This window comes from Haematobia irritans, chromosome 5, assembly GCF_050003625.1.
Source record: "Haematobia irritans isolate KBUSLIRL chromosome 5, ASM5000362v1, whole genome shotgun sequence".
NCBI classification, from domain to species: Eukaryota; Metazoa; Arthropoda; class Insecta; order Diptera; family Muscidae; genus Haematobia; species Haematobia irritans.
In genome coordinates, this window is record NC_134401.1 from 162,912,778 (window position 1) to 162,931,018 (window position 18,241).

Sequence of the window (18,241 nt, forward strand, 5' to 3'; positions counted from 1 at the left end):
GCGACACGAGATTTTGCCGTAAGTAACTGCACATGAGCATTTCCATCCCTATCGATGATGCGGGTATATATGACCGCTCCATATGCCCTCATGGAGGCATCCGAGAAGCCATGTAGTTCCAAGGAAACAAAATCATGTTCTGTCCAGAAAGTTCTGGGAAATTTCAGATCTCTCAATAACACAAGTTCATGTCTAAATTTTGCCCACTGAGTCGCCAGCTCCTGGGGCAAAGACTCATCCCAACTCAACTTCAATAGCCATAGTTGTTGTAAGAAGATCTTACCTAAAACTACCACAGGGTTAATTAGACCCAGAGGATCAAAAAGACGTGCAACCTCAGATAGAACTGTTCGCTTTGTACATTTTGTCCCCTTCAAATCGACATATGAAAAACCGAAAACGTCATCTCTGGAATCCCACAAAATACCCAGGGTCTTAGCACAATCTTCGGTTTTTATCGAGAGCGTATCTCGGGTTGAGTTAAATTCCGAACAATTCGATCTCCATTTATGCAGTTCGAATTCACCATAATTGAGTATTTTCAACACTTCCAATTTCAGGCGACGCAACTCATCTTTGGAATTAGCCCCAGCTAACATATCATCCATATAAAAGTTATTATGAATAGCTCTACTTCCGAGCTCATACGTTTCGGAATACATGTCGGCCAAATATTTCATGCATCGGACGGATAGAAATGGAGCACAACTAGTACCATAAGTAACGGTCTTTAATTTCAAAACTCTAACAGTTTCCGCCTTGTTAGAACGCCATAATATGCACTGGTAGAGACAATCGTCGTCATGAACTCGAATTTGTCTGAACATTTTTGCAATATCTGCCGTTAAGGCATATCTATAAGAACGAAAACGTAGTAAGATATCAAACAAGTCAGGTTGCAAACGAGAACCAACGAGCAGCTGATCATTCAGCGAGAAACCGTTATCCGTCTTACAAGAGGCATCAAATACAACGCGTAATTTAGTAGTTGTACTATCAAGCCGAATAACAGGATGATGTGGCATAAAATACCTCACAGACCCTATATCGCAATTTACATTTATAACTTCCAAATGACCCATTGACTTATATTCCTCAATGAATTTAATATATTCATCTTGTAGAACAGGGTTGCCATACAGTTTTCGTTCCAAATTTAGAAACCTTTTCAGGGCGATATTGTAGGAACTACCGAGTGTGCAATGTTCACTCCGAAAAGGCAACCGAACAATGAACCGACCACTATCCGAGCGTGTGACAGTAGCAGTAAAAATATTTTCACATCTCTGTTCGTCGGGTGTTAGTGAATGTTCGGTGCCCAGGGCAACATCTTCACATTTCCAAAATCGTTCTACTAAATCCTTAAGCTTGCATTCATTGTCATATTTCGAATTGGAAGCCACAATCAACGAGTTCATTGATTGGCCACTGCACTCCCCAACAACTATCCAGCCCAATAAAGACTTTTGAAGGAGCGGAAGATTTTCAGCCAATCTAATCTGGCCTACAGACAATAACTTGAAAAACAGTCCAATTCCTACTAATATTTCTATTTTACGATTTTTATTGAAAAAGGGATCGGCAAGTTTGATGTTCCTTGGTAAATTCCATGAACTGATATCAACTAAACTATTTCCAGAGTAATTCGTTATTTCTGGAATTACGTGCATTTCCAAATTACAAGTGAACTCTGAAGTCCTAGATTTTATTTGCGTAGAGACCTTTTTACTGATTTCACTGCTCAAATTTCCTATACCACTTATTTTGGCAAACGACTCAATGCATGGTAGTCCTAATCGATCTGCAAGGCCCGCAGTTATAAAATTCAATTGGCTCCCAGAATCTAAAACGCATCTGGTTTCATGAAAACCTCCAGAAGCGTCTTTGACCAAAACCAAAGCGGTGGCCAAAAAGTTCGCAGTAGACACTTGTAACATGGAACTGTATAAAGCTGCATTATTACTACCTTTGCCAACCTCTCCCCTATTATCGACCGGAGTTCTAGGAACTGATACCTTGGAATTTTCTCTGTGCAGCATAGTGTGATGCGGCTTTGAACACTTTTCGCATTTTTCAGCCTTGCAATCACGAACTGGGTGCCTATGGCATAGGCACAAAATACACAGAGAATATTTTTTGGCTTCAAAATATTTCTGACTCGGTGATAGGTTCAGAAATATGGGACATTGCATAATTGAATGGCCTTTACTACAACTTGGACACATAGTATCAGAAACACTCATTGAGGCAGTCAAAACCTTGGCTCTAACCTTTCGTCCATTCCGTCTGTCATCGTTACGCTTAAATGAATTCTCCACCACTCTTCCGGAATTTACCTCACTATTTTCCAAAGACAAACATCTAGACGTGAGGAATGCCTCAAGACGGCCCCATGAAGGCAATTCCCCCACGTTCGTATATTCATGCCATTTCATTAGGGTATCTTCATCAAGTTTCAGTCGAGCTAAATAAAATATCATTACCTCCTTTAACTCCTCGACGGAGCCTAAGCTTTCTAGCGAGTGTAAATGAGAATTTATTACATCTATTAAACGACTGAGAGATTCAGAAGATGGCCGAGAGATACGTTCTAATTCAAACAATTCTTTAACATGAGATTGAAATATAACCGACTTATTTTCGAATCTCTTTTTTAGTAAATTCATGGCCTTGGAATAATTTGCTCCAGTAAGTTCTAAGAACTCAATCGTTCCTAATGGAACAGAACCCAGGCACGACCTAAGGTGGACGAATTTTGATAAATCATCTAAGTCGGTATCTGAATCGACTATCGAATTGAACGTGTTGAACCAATTGGTCCATTCAGTGTATTTTCCTGAAAATACCGGTAATTTAAGTTTAGGAAGATTTGACGATGGCTTGGTAACTGAACCCGACGAGTTTAGTGTTTGGTTAAATACCGATGACTCCTGAGTGCCTGAACTTTTTTGCTTTTGTGATATAGTCGATAAAATTTTAGATTTTATTTCGCAATACAGGTCTTCAAAGCGCTGTCGCTTATCGAACTCACTTTCGTCACCCGTTTCCTGTTCAATTGATGCCTGGATATTACATAATTGAGTAAAGACGGATTCTATCAACCCTAGGCGTGTCTCTAGTTCCGACACTGTCATAGACGCATTATTTTTAAAAACATAAGTTCTGTTGCGACTTAAAGAATTAAATAAACTATCTCGCGATTTAGAAAGTTCTTTTGAACTTTTGACCATTTTTAACAATTATATTATGCGAATTCGATACAAATGTAAATTTCCTTTTTCGGCTATAGATCGGAGCACTTGACAGCTATTACACAACTCTAGACTCTTTTGCCGACGGCAATTACTCACTGCATATAATGGTTATGAAACGGCAGTCAGCAGCAACAACCTCAATGGTTCGATTAATATGATGATGGGCAACAACGAGCAGAGTGGCTAATATTATAGCGAGTTTTTTCCGGATCGAATTTATTTTTTTTTTTTTTTAATTAATTATTGATTATTAGGTTTAAACGTAATAGTCCGTTCTCGGGCGCCAATGTTTACGCTGAGAATCTTTTTTCCCAACGGAGCTTGTACACTTCAGCCTTTTTCTAAAAACTCGATTTCTTTATAAAAAGAAGTTAAAGACTTGAGTTGGTATATACTGAGCTGTTCAATGTAAGACTGACTTTATTTCAATTTCTTCGCTATCAAATAAGTTACATTCATTTCATTTTACTTTATGATGTGTACCGTTTCTTTTTATGATGGTAAGCAATCCTTTGTATATTCAATTCTTTGTATATTCAAACCATGTCAATCCAAAAACAAATGTTCAATGCAGTAATGCGCGCAAAAAACCAGTATTTTATTCGCATTTCTTTTCGTCTATTGGTTTTGCTCTCATTAGTTCATATATCCCTAGTTATTATTGCGTTTGCATTTGCTTTTGATCGTTGATAACTTTATGTTTTTAATGAGAATAAATGTATGCAAAGACAGTGTAGACAATTCATTTAAATACAGAGAATTCAATAGTTACAATAATGAAAAATTAATAAAAAGGCCGCAACATAATCTTTAAAAATTGGTAACCTAGAATTTTGTTTTAGCTGCCAAATCCCCAATTATTAATGGTTTCCATGATTTTTTCTTTGCTGGATGGATTTTGTTAACTCCTGTAAAAGAGGTACGTTCTTGTGTTCATGAGATATGGGACTTAACAAAGTATGGTCAGTATTTTGGACCTAGATATCTTGCTAACACTTTAAAAAATATACTTGTGTGCAAAATTTTTATTTCAGTTTTGATGAATTTCATAAGCACTTATTTGTTTATAAATTTATAATGGAAAATGAGTTGATATTAAATATTAGTGAAAAATCGTAGATATATTAGTGTCAGACAAATCAAACACTGTATACTCTGTTAATGTGTGCAAGTCTCAACCTCTGATAAAAATGATTATTTCGAAATTTTAAAATAATAATGTTATTTGGCTGATGTAATGTTAAAGAGAGTTTTGGCGTGAAGAGGGCATTGAATTCAATGAGCAAAATTCACTTTATCTAGAGTTTCCTTTTCAATTAGAAAAAATATGGTCATATGTCTACCGAACGTAGATGATCAATAGAGCTCAAATAATGTGTCTCCGAAAATATATGTAACCTTGAATTTTTATCATAAAAGTAATTGGTATGTGTTCTTCTACATTAATTGATATTGCTAACACGTCTAAAACGTATTATTACCCTCTGTCTTAACTTTCAACGCTTGGGAATTTTGTTTAAGTGTGCAATTCATTTCCAATTCTTTTAGTAATTTTCTTTTATATTTTGAAGTCTAAGAATATAATAAAAAGTATATAGGTTTCTCATATTTCCCTATCTTCTTATATTTTAAAAGTTTTCCTTGTAACTGGTCGTCTGGAAATTTTCAACAACAATATCCCAATAAATTTTATTATTATTTAACATAAGTTTGTTGAAATATTTCATGCGTTCCCAAATGTCTTGTTAAATAAAAACTCTCTTCTTCTTTCAGCCATTACAATGTAAATTATAAAACATTATAAAGCTTCGATATGTATGAAAAAATACATTTGTATCACATTCTAATTCCCTAAAGTGCCTTTACTGTGAGTTTTTTTTCGTTTTATTGCAAGTAACTTTTTTTGTGTGTTTTTGACAACTTAATTAAAAAAAAGTAGTCTGTCATTTTCAATTTTCAAGGGGAAAAGTTAAATAAAAAATTCTATGAATTGCTCTTCGGATTTTTTCCTAAAAAACGATGAATGTGCTTAATAAATCATAACATATACGACTGATACGGAAGCATATGTTCATGGGAAATTGCTAATGGATTTCTATTTTTTGTTTTTGCTATTGGAAAAATTCTCATGGTCTTTTGAAGAGAAAACAGGTACAGGAATAACAGAGAAGAAGAAATTGGAGAAGTTGTTAATTTTGAAAACGGATTTATGGGATTCTAATAAATAGAATTTAAGGGTTCTTGGGTCTTCAGAAAAATATTCGAATATTATTAGTAGCCAGAAAGATATTCGATGTAGACTGATCCCTTGAATTTAAGAGTTGTAAGCCTCAAGTTTTATTTCATTTTGTGTATTTATTGACGTATAAATAGTGATCTGCTATGTATTGCGAATTGGGTAAATTGATTTTTTTATTACTTGCTTTAAATTTCAATTTTTTTTCAATCCATAACCTCTGAATATGATTAAGAGGTTATGGATCTGAAGTGGCATTTTATATAATGCCACTTCAGATCAATCTCTGAATTTATTTCATATTGTTGCGTGTACCCTTCTGCCGCTTTGGGATATTTTCCTTGAACACCGACTCGTCATCTCTGGGAGAGTGACATCTTAATAGCCCAGTCTTAATTCGCCTTCAAACAGAGTCCGTTGCTTTTTACACACGTAAATTAATGGTTTATATGGGGCAGTATTTTGATTAAACTTTTTAGCCTCTCCGATTTTCTAACTAACCTGCCGAAAATTATAAAATAATTTGTATTATGCTAAATTTATTAAAAATTTTCTACGAGGGCGGTTCGGAAACTTCTTAGCCAATCAATGAAAGAGAATAGTTAGTTTTTCAAAAATATTTTTATTTTTCAATATAATCTCCTGAAACTTCAATACACTTAGTCCAACGCTTTACTAGCAATTCTTTCGCTTGATTAAAATAGTTTTCCTCAAGGTCTTCAAGATAGTGGATTACAACTGTAATTGCATCTTCTATTGAGGTAAAACTCTTGCCAGCAAGGATTTTTTTTTAGATTTGGGAACAAGTAAAAGTCACTGGGAGCTAAATCAGGAGAATAAGGTGGGTGGTCAAGCAACTCGTTTTTTAATTCGTTGATTTTAGCCATTGTTAAAGGGTGATACGTTCAAAATTTGGTCAAGGGAAAGCGCGTGTAAATCGGTGAAATCGTTTATTTAAAAAATCAAATTAAATTTCTTTTTCAAGTTCAATTAGTATAAAATTCAGGAAACATATTCAGTTAGGCTTTCGCTTTTCCAAATCCGAATTGCCGGGCCTCACGCTTGACATCTGCCATCAGATTTTGTACAGCCACCTTGTCCACCTTCTTCGCCGCAGAAAGCCAGTTTGCCTTGAACTGCTGCTCGTCCTTAGCAGTTTTTTGGCCTTCTTTAGGTTCCGCTTGACAATAGCCCAGTATTTCTCAATTGGGCGGAGCTCTGGCGTGTTGGGAGGGTTCTTGTCCTTGGGAACCACCTGCACGTTGTTGGCGGCGTATTTCTTCAGGAAAGGCAGCAGACGTTTATTCAAAAACTCTTTCACGTAAATTTCTTGGTTGACAGTCCCGGAAGCTATGAAAATGCTGCTTTTCAAGCCACAGGTACAGATGGCTTGCCAAACCAGATATTTCTTTGCGAACTTTAACAGTTTTATGTGCTTGAAAATATCTGCTACATTTTCCCCTTCCTTTTGCCGTATAAAACTCCTGTCCCGGAAACTGCTTGTAGTCGGCTTTGGCGTAGGTTTCGTCGTCCATTACCACGCAGTCAAACTTCGTCAGCATCGTCGTGTACAGCCTCCGGGATCGCGCTTTGGCCGTCGTATTTTGTTTATCATGGCGATTTGGAGTCACTACCTTCTTGTAAGTCGATAGTCCGGCTCGTTTTTTGGCTCGATGCACGGTTGTAGACGATACACCCAGCTTATTTGCGGCATCTCGGAGAGAGAGGTTAGGGTTTCGCTTGAAACTACCGGCAACTCTCTTTGTCGTCTCAGCGGCTTCCGGTTTTCGATTTCCCCCCGATCAAGACTTCCTGGCTATCGACAAACGTTCCCCAAACACTTTAATTACATTTGTAACGGTTGATTTGGCAACTTTTAGCGATTTTGCCAGCTTTGCGTGCGAGTAGCTCGGATTTTCGCGATGCGCGAACAAAATTTTGATACGCTGCTCTTCTTGCTTGGACGGCATTTTGACAACTGAAGAGTGAATTCCAAAATCAAAATAGGAGCAACATTCTACACACACACACACCTTCAAAATGAGGGGTGTTCAGGTTTTTTAAATGCAAAATTGAAAGAAATACGTCAAGTTTATATTTTTTTATTTTTTTACTATATTGACCAAATTTTGACCGTATCACCCTTTAATAGTTTGTCTTGATGAAAAATTATTTTTTTGTGTTGTAAGCCAGGACGTTTTTCTCGAATTTGTACATTTATTTGATCCAAGAGTTTGCAATAGTACTCTGAATTTATTGTTTTACCCTTTTGCAGATAGTCAATCAATAAAATACCTATGAAGTCCCAAAAAAACCTTTGCCATAACCTTACCAGCCGATTGAATTGTTTTTGCCTTCTTTGGGGCACTTTTTCCAGCTTCAGTCCATTGTTTGTTCTTGTTCTTTTGTCTCTGGAGTATAGTGGTGGATCCATGTCTCATCAACAGTTATGAAACGATGCTTAAAATCCATTTTATTTCGCTTAAAACGATCCAAACAAGCTTGAGAAATGTTCATTCTTATGCGTTTTTGATCGACTGTTAACAAATGCGGCACCCATCTTGCAGAAAGCTTTCTCATCTGTAGTTCTTCATGCAAATGGACTCGATCATTTGAAATGCCCATGATATTAGCAATTTCACGCACTTTTATTCGTCGATCATTTAATACCATATCATGCACTTTCGCTACAATTTCTGTTGTTGTTGCTGTTTCCATTGTAAAAAAATTGCGGATGCGTCTTTTTTGAACACCTGTTTCCAAAGATAATTGAGTATAACAATATTAAGCATTGTGCTCTTTTAAAGAGAAAACAAATGTCAAGGTGTAGAGGGCTATGAGAAAAAAAATTGTTTTATTTGTCAATTTTTTCCAAAGCAGCTCTGCCCAGGAATAAATTTAAAACGGCAATATTCACATAAAACCATAATGAATATTCGCTTTAAATACACATACGTCTTATTTTAAATTTCTACAATCGTTTTGGTATTGCTTTTGTGGGATTTTATTCAGAAATTTATGAAAAACACAAATGTTATGATATTTTCCGACGCAAACGGCAGTACATTTGAGAGACACGTCGACGCAAACTTCATGATATTTTGTTAGCAGAGTACTCTGGTGCTTCAGTTTTGCTATGACAAGACTGCATCTTCTTCTCAATTATCTTTGGTGTTTCTATATGAAGGAGTTGCCAGATCGCAACAAAATTTTCTGTTTATACCGCGCTTTTTGTGCTAGGCAAAAAAGTTTCCGAACTGCCCTCGTACTTCAGCCCTAGGTACCAAATCCGTGGCACACTCTGTACGTTCAATTAAACCCAATAAAAAATAATATCCATTTATATTCTCACATACATCTATTTTCCAGCAACCTTGAAATTTTCCAATATATAACATATTCGTAGTGTCATTTAAGTAAAGATTTATGTTTTGATCATAATTAAGTAACGAAAGACCAACTTACCGTTAATGCAAAAGGTATTGTCGTAATTAATTCTAATATAAAATGAAACGAAAGTATTTGTTGCCATATATTTCCCTGTAATGGAAAAGAAAAACGACATAGACGTTGTAATAAAACATTATTAATATATATTGCATTATATTAAATGAAAACGGAGGAGAAAAACTAAAGAGGATAACAAAAAAAAAAAAAAAACATCGTAGACACGCTTATAATTAATGTACTAAAATTATCATTTTTTATTAAGTGATAAGTTATTAAGGTCTCAAATAACATGAAAAATATGTACAATATTATCTCAAAAGTTTATTTGAACTGAAAAAAGTTTTTATTGAAAAAATTAAGAGAAAACCAGTAGATTTTCTATAACACTATTTTGTAGATTTTATTGTTATTTCGTTTTATTTTATTTTATTTTATTTTATTTTATTTTTGTTTTGTTTCATTTTTTTTCATTTCACTTCACTTCATTTCATTTTATTTATTTTATTTTATATTATATTATTTTATTTTATTTTATTTTGTTTTGTTTTGTTTTATTTTATTTTATTTTATTTTATTTTATTTTATTTTATTTTATTTTATTTTATTGTATTTTATTTTATTTTATTTTATTTTATTTTATTTTATTTTATTTTATTGTATTTTATTTTATTTTATATTATTTTATTTTATTTTATTTTATTTTATTTTATTTTATTTTATTGTATTTTATTTTATTTTATTTTATTTTATTGTATTTTATTTTATTTTATTTTATTTTATTTTATTTTATTTTATTTTATTTTATTTTATTTTATTTTTGTTTCATTTTCTTTCATTTCATTTCACTTCATTTCATTTCATTTCATTTTATTTATTTTATTTTATTTTGTTTTGTTTTGTTTTATTTTATTTTATTTTATTTTTTTTTTATTTTTTTTTATTTATTTTATTTTATTTTATTTTATTTTATTTTATTTTATTTTATTTTATTTTATTTTATTGTATTTTATTGTATTTTATTTTATTTTATTTTATTTTATTTTATTTTATTTTATTTTGTTTTGTTTTATTTTATTTTATTTTATTTTATTTTATTTTATTGTATTTTATTGTATTTTATTTTATTTTATTTTATTTTATTTTATTTTATTTTATTTTATGTTATTTTATTTTATTTTATTTTATTTTATTTTATTTTATGTTATTTTATTTTATTTTATTTTATTTTATTTTATTTTATTTTATTGTATTTTATTTTATTTTATTTTATTTAATTTTTGTTTCATTTTCTTTCATTTCATTTCATTTCATTTCATTTTATTTATTTTATTTTATTTTGTTTTGTTTTATTTTATTTTATTTTATTTTATTTTATTTTATTTTATTTTATTGTATTTTATTTTATTTTATTTTATGTTATTTTTTTTATTTTATTTTATTTTATTTTATTTTATTTTATTTTAGTATTATTTTTATTTTTATTTTTATTTTTATTTTATTTAGTTCATTGTATACTTACCTTATAGCCTAAATATGTTAATAGTACAGCTTCTGTTAGTGAGACTAAAGCTAAAATTAATTGAACAGCCCATAGCACAGTGGGACGATTAACCCACAATATTGCCTCCCAATTGATAATGGGTTTCTCTTGAAATTCCTCTTCGGTTAATTGTGCCGATGCTAAAAATTCCGTTTTATTGCTAACCGTACAGCCATAACTGGAAAATGGAAGAAAAATAAAACATGTGTTTTTTAACTATAACATGCGTTTTTTTTTGTTTTCATTAAATATAAGATAATTATTCAAGCTCGAGATCGTTTTTGTCTGATTAGTTTTATTATTCTTCAATATTTTGCAATTGCGTTGATTTGCTTCATCAGGAGTAGATCTACAATAAAAATGATTGATATTTACCACAATTTGTTCTATCAAATTACAATTAAAACAAGGTTGTTGAGACATAAATCAGACATAAAACTTTAGAACAAAAAAAAAAAAACTCCAGAAAAAACAGCGCTGGCAACACACTTTGCGTCAACGAAACATCACCTGATATGAGAGTATTGGAGAGAGAGCAGCAACAGCAAGCTACGTACATTGAAAATGCTGTACATAGAGAAGAGAATGAACTACAAATCACTATATTCGTCTGTTACTTTTATTGCACTAATTTCCCTCTTGCTTTATCTGATGCTGAGTACTTGTATGTCTACATATGTATCTTATTTGTGATGTGTCTGTATATGTGAGCAATGTTATCTGTGTCTGATTTGTAGTTCATTCTCTTCTCTGTTGGTACATTGTTGATATACAGCATTTCTAATGTTAATCGCTTGCTGTTGCTGTTCTCTCTCTCACTCTCCAATACTCTCACATCGTCAAATTTCGGGTGATGTTTTGTTGTCGTACAGTGTGTTGCCACCGCTGTTTTTTGAAGTGTGTTACTGTTGCGAAGTTTTATGTCTGATTTATGTCCCAATAATCAGACATAAAACTTTGGAACAGAAAAAAAAAACTCCAGAAAAAACAGCGGTGGCAACACACTTTGCGACAACGAAACATCACCTTATATGAGAGTATTGGAGAGAGAGAGCAGCAACACAAAGCTACTCACATTGAAAATGCTGTACATAGAGAAGAGAATGAACTACAAATCACTACGTTCGTCTGTTACTTTTATTGCACTAATTTCCCTCTTGCTTTATCTGATGCTGAGTACTTGTATGTCTACATATGTATCTTATTTGTGATGTGTCTGTATATGTGAGCAATGTTATCTGTGTCTGATTTGTAGTTCATTCTCTTCTCTGTTGGTACATTGTTGATATACAGCATTTCTAATGTTAATCGCTTGCTGTTGCTGTTCTCTCTCTCACTCTCCAATACTCTCACATCGTCAATTTTCGGGTGATGTTTTGTTGTCGTACAGTGTGTTGCCACCGCTGTTTTTTGAAGTGTGTTACTGTTGCGAAGTTTTATGTCTGATTTATGTCCCAACAATCAGACATAAAACTTTGGAACAGAAAAAAAAACTCCAGAAAAAACAGCGCTGGCAACACACTTTGCGACAACGAAACATCACCTTATATGAGAGTATTGGAGAGAGAGAGCAGCAACACAAAGCTACTCACATTGAAAATGCTGTACATAGAGAAGAGAATGAACTACAAATCACTACGTTCGTCTGTTACTTTTATTGCACTAATTTCCCTCTTGCTTTATCTGATGCTGAGTGCTTGTATATATACATATCTTATTTATGATGTGTCTGTATATGTGAGCAATGTTATCTGTGTCTGATTTGTAGTTCATTCTCTTCTCTGTTGGTACATTGTTGATGTACAGCATTTCTAATGTTAATCGCTTGCTGTTTCTGCTCTCTCTCTCACTCTCCAATACTCTCACATTGTCAAAGTTCGGGTGATGTTTTGTTGTCGTACAATGTGTTGCCACCGCTGTTTTTTGAAGTGTGTTACTGTTGCGAAGTTGTATGTCTGATTTATGTCCCGACAACTTTGTATTAATTGTAATTTGATAGAACAATCTGTGGTATATAATTTGTATGTCATGATTAAAGATATCAATCATTTTCTATTGTAGATCTACTCCTGATGAACTCAACGTATTTGCGAAATATTGAAGAATAAAGAAACTTATACATTCAAAAACGATCTCAAGCTTGAATAATTATCTTCTATTTAATACAAGAGAAAGATCAAATGAAATCAAAATTTCTAATAAGTTTTATTTTTTTAATAAATACTAATGAAATAATTATGTTTAAGAATACATTCATTTGTTTGTGTCAAAATTTTAAAAGCTATAAAATTTTTTTATGAAATTATTTTAAAAAAAACTTACCATGTGGCATATGTTGGATCTGTATCCGTTATCACACGTAATATATACAAAACACACGCTAATAATTTAAAAAATAAATCGGCTATTCGTATGCGTAAACCTGTAAGGAGATAGAAAAAAAATCATGATTTATTGAACAAATAAAGCCAAGGAAACAAAAACAAATGAACAAATACAAAAAAAAATTCAAGTTAAGTCATGTGTCTGAATTCATCTAATTATGTACCTTTTGCAAATCCAAAAAGTTTAATTTTTATTGTTTTTTTCTGAGTAGTGATTTTAATCATTTCTAAACCGCTCGTCTAATAGGGTGCCTAATAATTCCATTGACAGTTCATTGGAAAAAAAAAAAAACGGTAACAACACAACAAATGATCCCCTTGGTGAAGGATAGATTTGATAGAAATCCACACCACTGGGGTAGAAAAATTACGCGTGAGCTGAACATATTGCCATAACCTACGTAACACCTATTGCATTAAAGAGCTCACCGATGCATTAACAAAATTTTATTGGAAAGAGTCCAGAAGTACTTCGCCTGCACGAAAGTGGTCCCTTACCGAAGTTGGTTTTCTCCGATGAGAAGCCATTTGACAAAATTTTCTATAGAAATAAAATTTTGACAAAATTTTCTATAGAAATAAAATTTTGACAAAATATCTATAGAAACAAAATTTTCTATAGAAACAAAATTTTGACAAAATTTTCTATAGAAACAAAATTTTGACAAAATTTTCTATAGAAATAAAATTTTGACAAAATTTTCTATAGAAATAAAATTTTGAGAAAATTTTCTGTACAAATAAAATTTTGAAAAAATTTTCTGTATAAATGAAATTTTAACGAAATTTTCTATAGAAATAACATTTTGATAAAATTTTCTATAAAAATAAAATTTTGAAAAAATTTTCTATAGAAATAAAATTTTGACAAAATTTTCTATAAAAATGAAAGTTTGGCAAAATTTTCTATAGAAATAAAATTTTGACAAAATTTTCTATAGAAATGAAATATTGACAAAATTTTCTATAGATAAAATATCGACAAAATTTTCTATAGAAAAAAAATTTTGACAAAATTTTCTATAGAAATAAAATTTTGACAAAATTTTCTATAGAAACATAAATTGACAAGGTTTCTATAGAAACAAATTTGTGAAAAAATGTTCTATCGAAATAAAATCTTGATAAAATGTTCTATAGAAATAAAATTTTGACAAAATTTTCTATAGAAATGAAAGTTTGGCAAAATTTTCTATAGAAATAAAATTTTGACAAAATGTTCTATAGAAATGAAATATTGACAAAATTTTCTATAGATAAAATATCGACAAAATTTTCTATAGAAATAAAATTTTGACAAAATTTTCTATTGAAATAAAATTTTGACAAAATTTTCTATAGAAATAAAATTTTGACAAAATTTTCTATAGAAACATAAATTGACAAGGTTTCTATAGAAACAAATTTGTGAAAAAATGTACTATAGAAATAAAATCTTGATAAAATTTTCTATAGAAATAAAATTTTGACAAAATTTTCTATAGAAATAAAATTTTGACAAAATTTTCTATAGAAACATAAATTGACAAGGTTTCTATAGAAACAAATTTGTGAAAAAATGTTCTATAGAAATAAAATCTTGATAAAATTTTCTATAGAAATAAAATTTTGACAAAATTTTCTATAGAAATAAAATTTTGACAAAATTTTCTATAGAAACATAAATTGACAAGGTTTCTATAGAAACAAATTTGTGAAAAAATGTTCTATAGAAATAAAATCTTGATAAAATGTTCTATAGAAATAAAATTTTGACAAAATTTTCTATAGAAATGAAAGTTTGGCAAAATTTTCTATAGAAATAAAATTTTGACAAAATGTTCTTTAGAAATGAAATATTGACAAAATTTTCTATAGATAAAATATCGACAAAATTTTCTATAGAAATAAAATTTTGAAAAAATTTTCTATAGAAATAAAATTTTGACAAAATTTTCTATAGAAACATAAATTGACAAGGTTTCTATAGAAACAAATTTGTGAAAAAATGTTCTATAGAAATAAAATCTTGATAAAATGTTCTATAGAAATAAAATTTTGACAAAGATTTCTATAGAAATGAAATTTTGACAAAATTTTTCATAAAAATGAAATTTTGACAAAATTTTCTATAGAAATGAAATTTTGACAACATTTTCTATAGAAACAAAATTTTGACAAAATTTTTCTATAAAATAAAATTTTGACAAAATTTTCTATAGAAATAAAATTTTGAGAAAATTTTCTGTATAAATAAAATTTTGAAAAAATTTTTTGTATAAATAAAATTTTAACGAAATTTTCTATAGAAATAACATTTTGATAAAATTTTCTATAAAAATAAAATTTTGAAAAAAATTTCTATAGAAATAAAATTTTGACAAAATTTTCTATAGAAATGAAAGTTTGGCAAAATTTTCTATAGAAATAAAATTTTGACAAAATTTTCTATAGAAATAAAATGTTGACAAAATTTTCTATAGAAATAAAATTTTGACAAAATTTTCTATAGAAATAAAATTTTCATCTCTCAGTAATGCTGGTAACAGTTCTGACTGATGGCGATTTCGATTAGAGAAAAATGTGCAACATTCTCGAAATTGATTGCCAAATACGAAGGACATTGTCATAGATTTTGGATCCTGTATCCCTCACAACATTATGAATTAACAATAACTTTGCACCATGACACTTTAATTTGAGGGAAAATACAATGAGGAAAAAAGTAGTGTAACACCAGGGCAACATATTTTTTGCGAGACAAAAACACCCTGAGTAAAAGCTTTACTAAGTGGTTTCATCACAATGTGAAACGCCATACCGCCTCCGGTATAAAAAGGAGGTTGTTTGTCATTGGGAAAAACTCAGGGAAGTTCACCAGTGTGGTACTACAATGGACTGAATAGTCTAAGTGAGTCTGAAATAATGCAGTGCCACTATAAATAATCTATCCTGACCTGACCGACATTTCGGCCGCAGACCATGGCCATTTCAACAGGACCAACAACACCATCGCACCCAGCAAGGAGGGGGAAAAAAGGAAGTTCCTAGCTTCCCAATCCGTTACCCCTTTGTTCCTAGAGAATTTTGAAGAGTTAAGGTTGGCACTAAAAAATACCAAAGTGTCGATCATCTCAAGATGGTGCTTCGCTGTGAATGGTCCAGTTTTTAGTATCTGTTTGCTTGGGAGTATATCTGTATTTGATGACAGAAAATTCTATATAAAGGGTGATTCTTTTGAGGTTAGGATTTTCATGCATTAGTATTTGACAGATCACGTGGGATTTCAGACATGGTGTCAAAGAGAAAGATGCTCAGTATGCTTTGACATTTCATCATGAATAGACTTACTAACGAGCAACGCTTGCAAATCATTGAATTTTATTACCAAAATCAGTGTTCGGTTCGAAATGTGTTTCGCGCTTTACGTCCGATTTATGGTCTACATAATCGACCAAGTGAGCAAACAATTAATGCGATTGTGACCAAGTTTCGCACTCAGTTTACTTTATTGGACATTAAACCAACCACACGAATGCGTACAGTGCGTACAGAAGAGAATATTGCGTCTGTTTCTGAGAGTGTTGCTGAAGACCGTGAAATGTCGATTCGTCGCCGTTCGCAGCAATTGGGTTTGTGTCATTCGACCACATGGAAGATTTTACGCAAAGATCTTGGTGTAAAACCGTATAAAATACAGCTCGTGCAAGAACTGAAGCCGAACGATCTGCCACAACGTCGAATTTTCAGTGAATGGGCCCTAGAAAAGTTGGCAGAAAATCCGCTTTTTTATCGACAAATTTTGTTCAGCGATGAGGCTCATTTCTGGTTGAATGGCTACGTAAATAAGCAAAATTGCCGCATTTGGAGTGAAGAGCAACCAGAAGCCGTTCAAGAACTGCCCATGCATCCCGAAAAATGCACTGTTTGGTGTGGTTTGTACGCTGGTGGAATCATTGGACCGTATTTTTTCAAAGATGCTGTTGGACGCAACGTTACGGTGAATGGCGATCGCTATCGTTCGATGCTAACAAACTTTTTGTTGCCAAAAATGGAAGAACTGAACTTGGTTGACATGTGGTTTCAACAAGATGGCGCTACATGCCACACAGCTCGCGATTCTATGGCCATTTTGAGGGAAAACTTCGGAGAACAATTCATCTCAAGAAATGGACCGGTAAGTTGGCCACCAAGATCATGCGATTTGACGCCTTTAGACTATTTTTTGTGGGGCTACGTCAAGTCTAAAGTCTACAGAAATAAGCCAGCAACTATTCCAGCTTTGGAAGACAACATTTCCGAAGAAATTCGGGCTATTCCGGCCCAAATGCTCGAAAAAGTTGCCCAAAATTGGACTTTCCGAATGGACCACCTAAGACGCAGCCGCGGTCAACATTTAAATGAAATTATCTTCAAAAAGTAAATGTCATGGACCAATCTAACGTTTCAAATAAAGAACCGATGAGATTTTGCAAATTTTATGCGTTTTTTTTAAAAAAAAAAGTTATCAAGCTCTTAACAAATCACCCTTTATATTCAAGTAACCCGCTACGATGAATGGGTTTCAAAGGAAACGATTATATTTGGTGGTGGCATGACCGTTCTTAAGGACGTATATACTGCTACCATTACACGTGTCTGGTGTTTCTCCCATCTGTGGTCCACATCAATGTTTATATAAGTAAAATTTGTATTAGTTTCTTTTTTCCCCATTTCAATGCCATTCTTAGTTTGTTACTATCATACCCATAGATTATATGATTATAGACGCTTATATCCTATAAATTGTATGGTCATTGTTGCTAACAAATACTTATGTAAGTATAATCCTTATGGAAAGTGAGAATATTATTGTTAAAATTTCCACAGGAACTACTGGAAAATTATGAAAGCATAAAACTAAATTTGTTTTTATCTAATGTATGCTCGTAAGACAAAAATAATCTCTATACAATTTGCGATTATATGTGTCCTTGACAGTCTGAAGGTGACGCAAATGTTTATGAATAGTTTTGAATTTAATGGACCCGATAGTTTGTGGTATACACGTGTTCTCATAGAACCCATAGAATATCATGTGGACCCATTTAATTATGGAAATTAGTGGCTATATACTGACATCGTAGACCAAATGTCAACTGAATCGGATGAAATTTTGTTCTTCCATGTGGGTCTAGATATTAATGCATATACTGACCAAAATATCACTCGGATGAGAAGAAATTTGATCCTCCAGGAGGTTCAAGAAGTCAAATCTGGGGATCGGCTTATATGGAGGGTGGTCATCACGGTTGGTAGAATTCTACCAAAAATTTTAGATTTTTTTACTGTGTGGTAGATTTGCAAATTTCTTGATGCTTTGGTAGATTGCAGAATATTCCTCTCCAACTAAGAGGTA

The 18,241-nt window shown here is 31.8% G+C and overlaps 1 protein-coding gene across 7 annotated transcripts in view; it reads right to left on the reverse strand.

The window, feature by feature from the left end:
- SLO2 (slowpoke 2) overlaps positions 1-18,241 on the reverse strand; it is a 744,153-nt gene that overhangs the window by 130,064 nt on the left and 595,848 nt on the right. For all 7 annotated transcript variants that reach the window (XM_075310162.1, XM_075310161.1, XM_075310160.1 and 4 more), the window contains 3 exons: positions 12,803-12,902; positions 10,460-10,658; positions 8,956-9,030 (listed from right to left, as the gene is read on the reverse strand). In XM_075310162.1, coding sequence (XP_075166277.1) covers positions 8,956-9,030; positions 10,460-10,658; positions 12,803-12,902 — 374 coding nt within the window. The remainder of the gene's footprint in view (positions 1-8,955; positions 9,031-10,459; positions 10,659-12,802; positions 12,903-18,241) is intronic.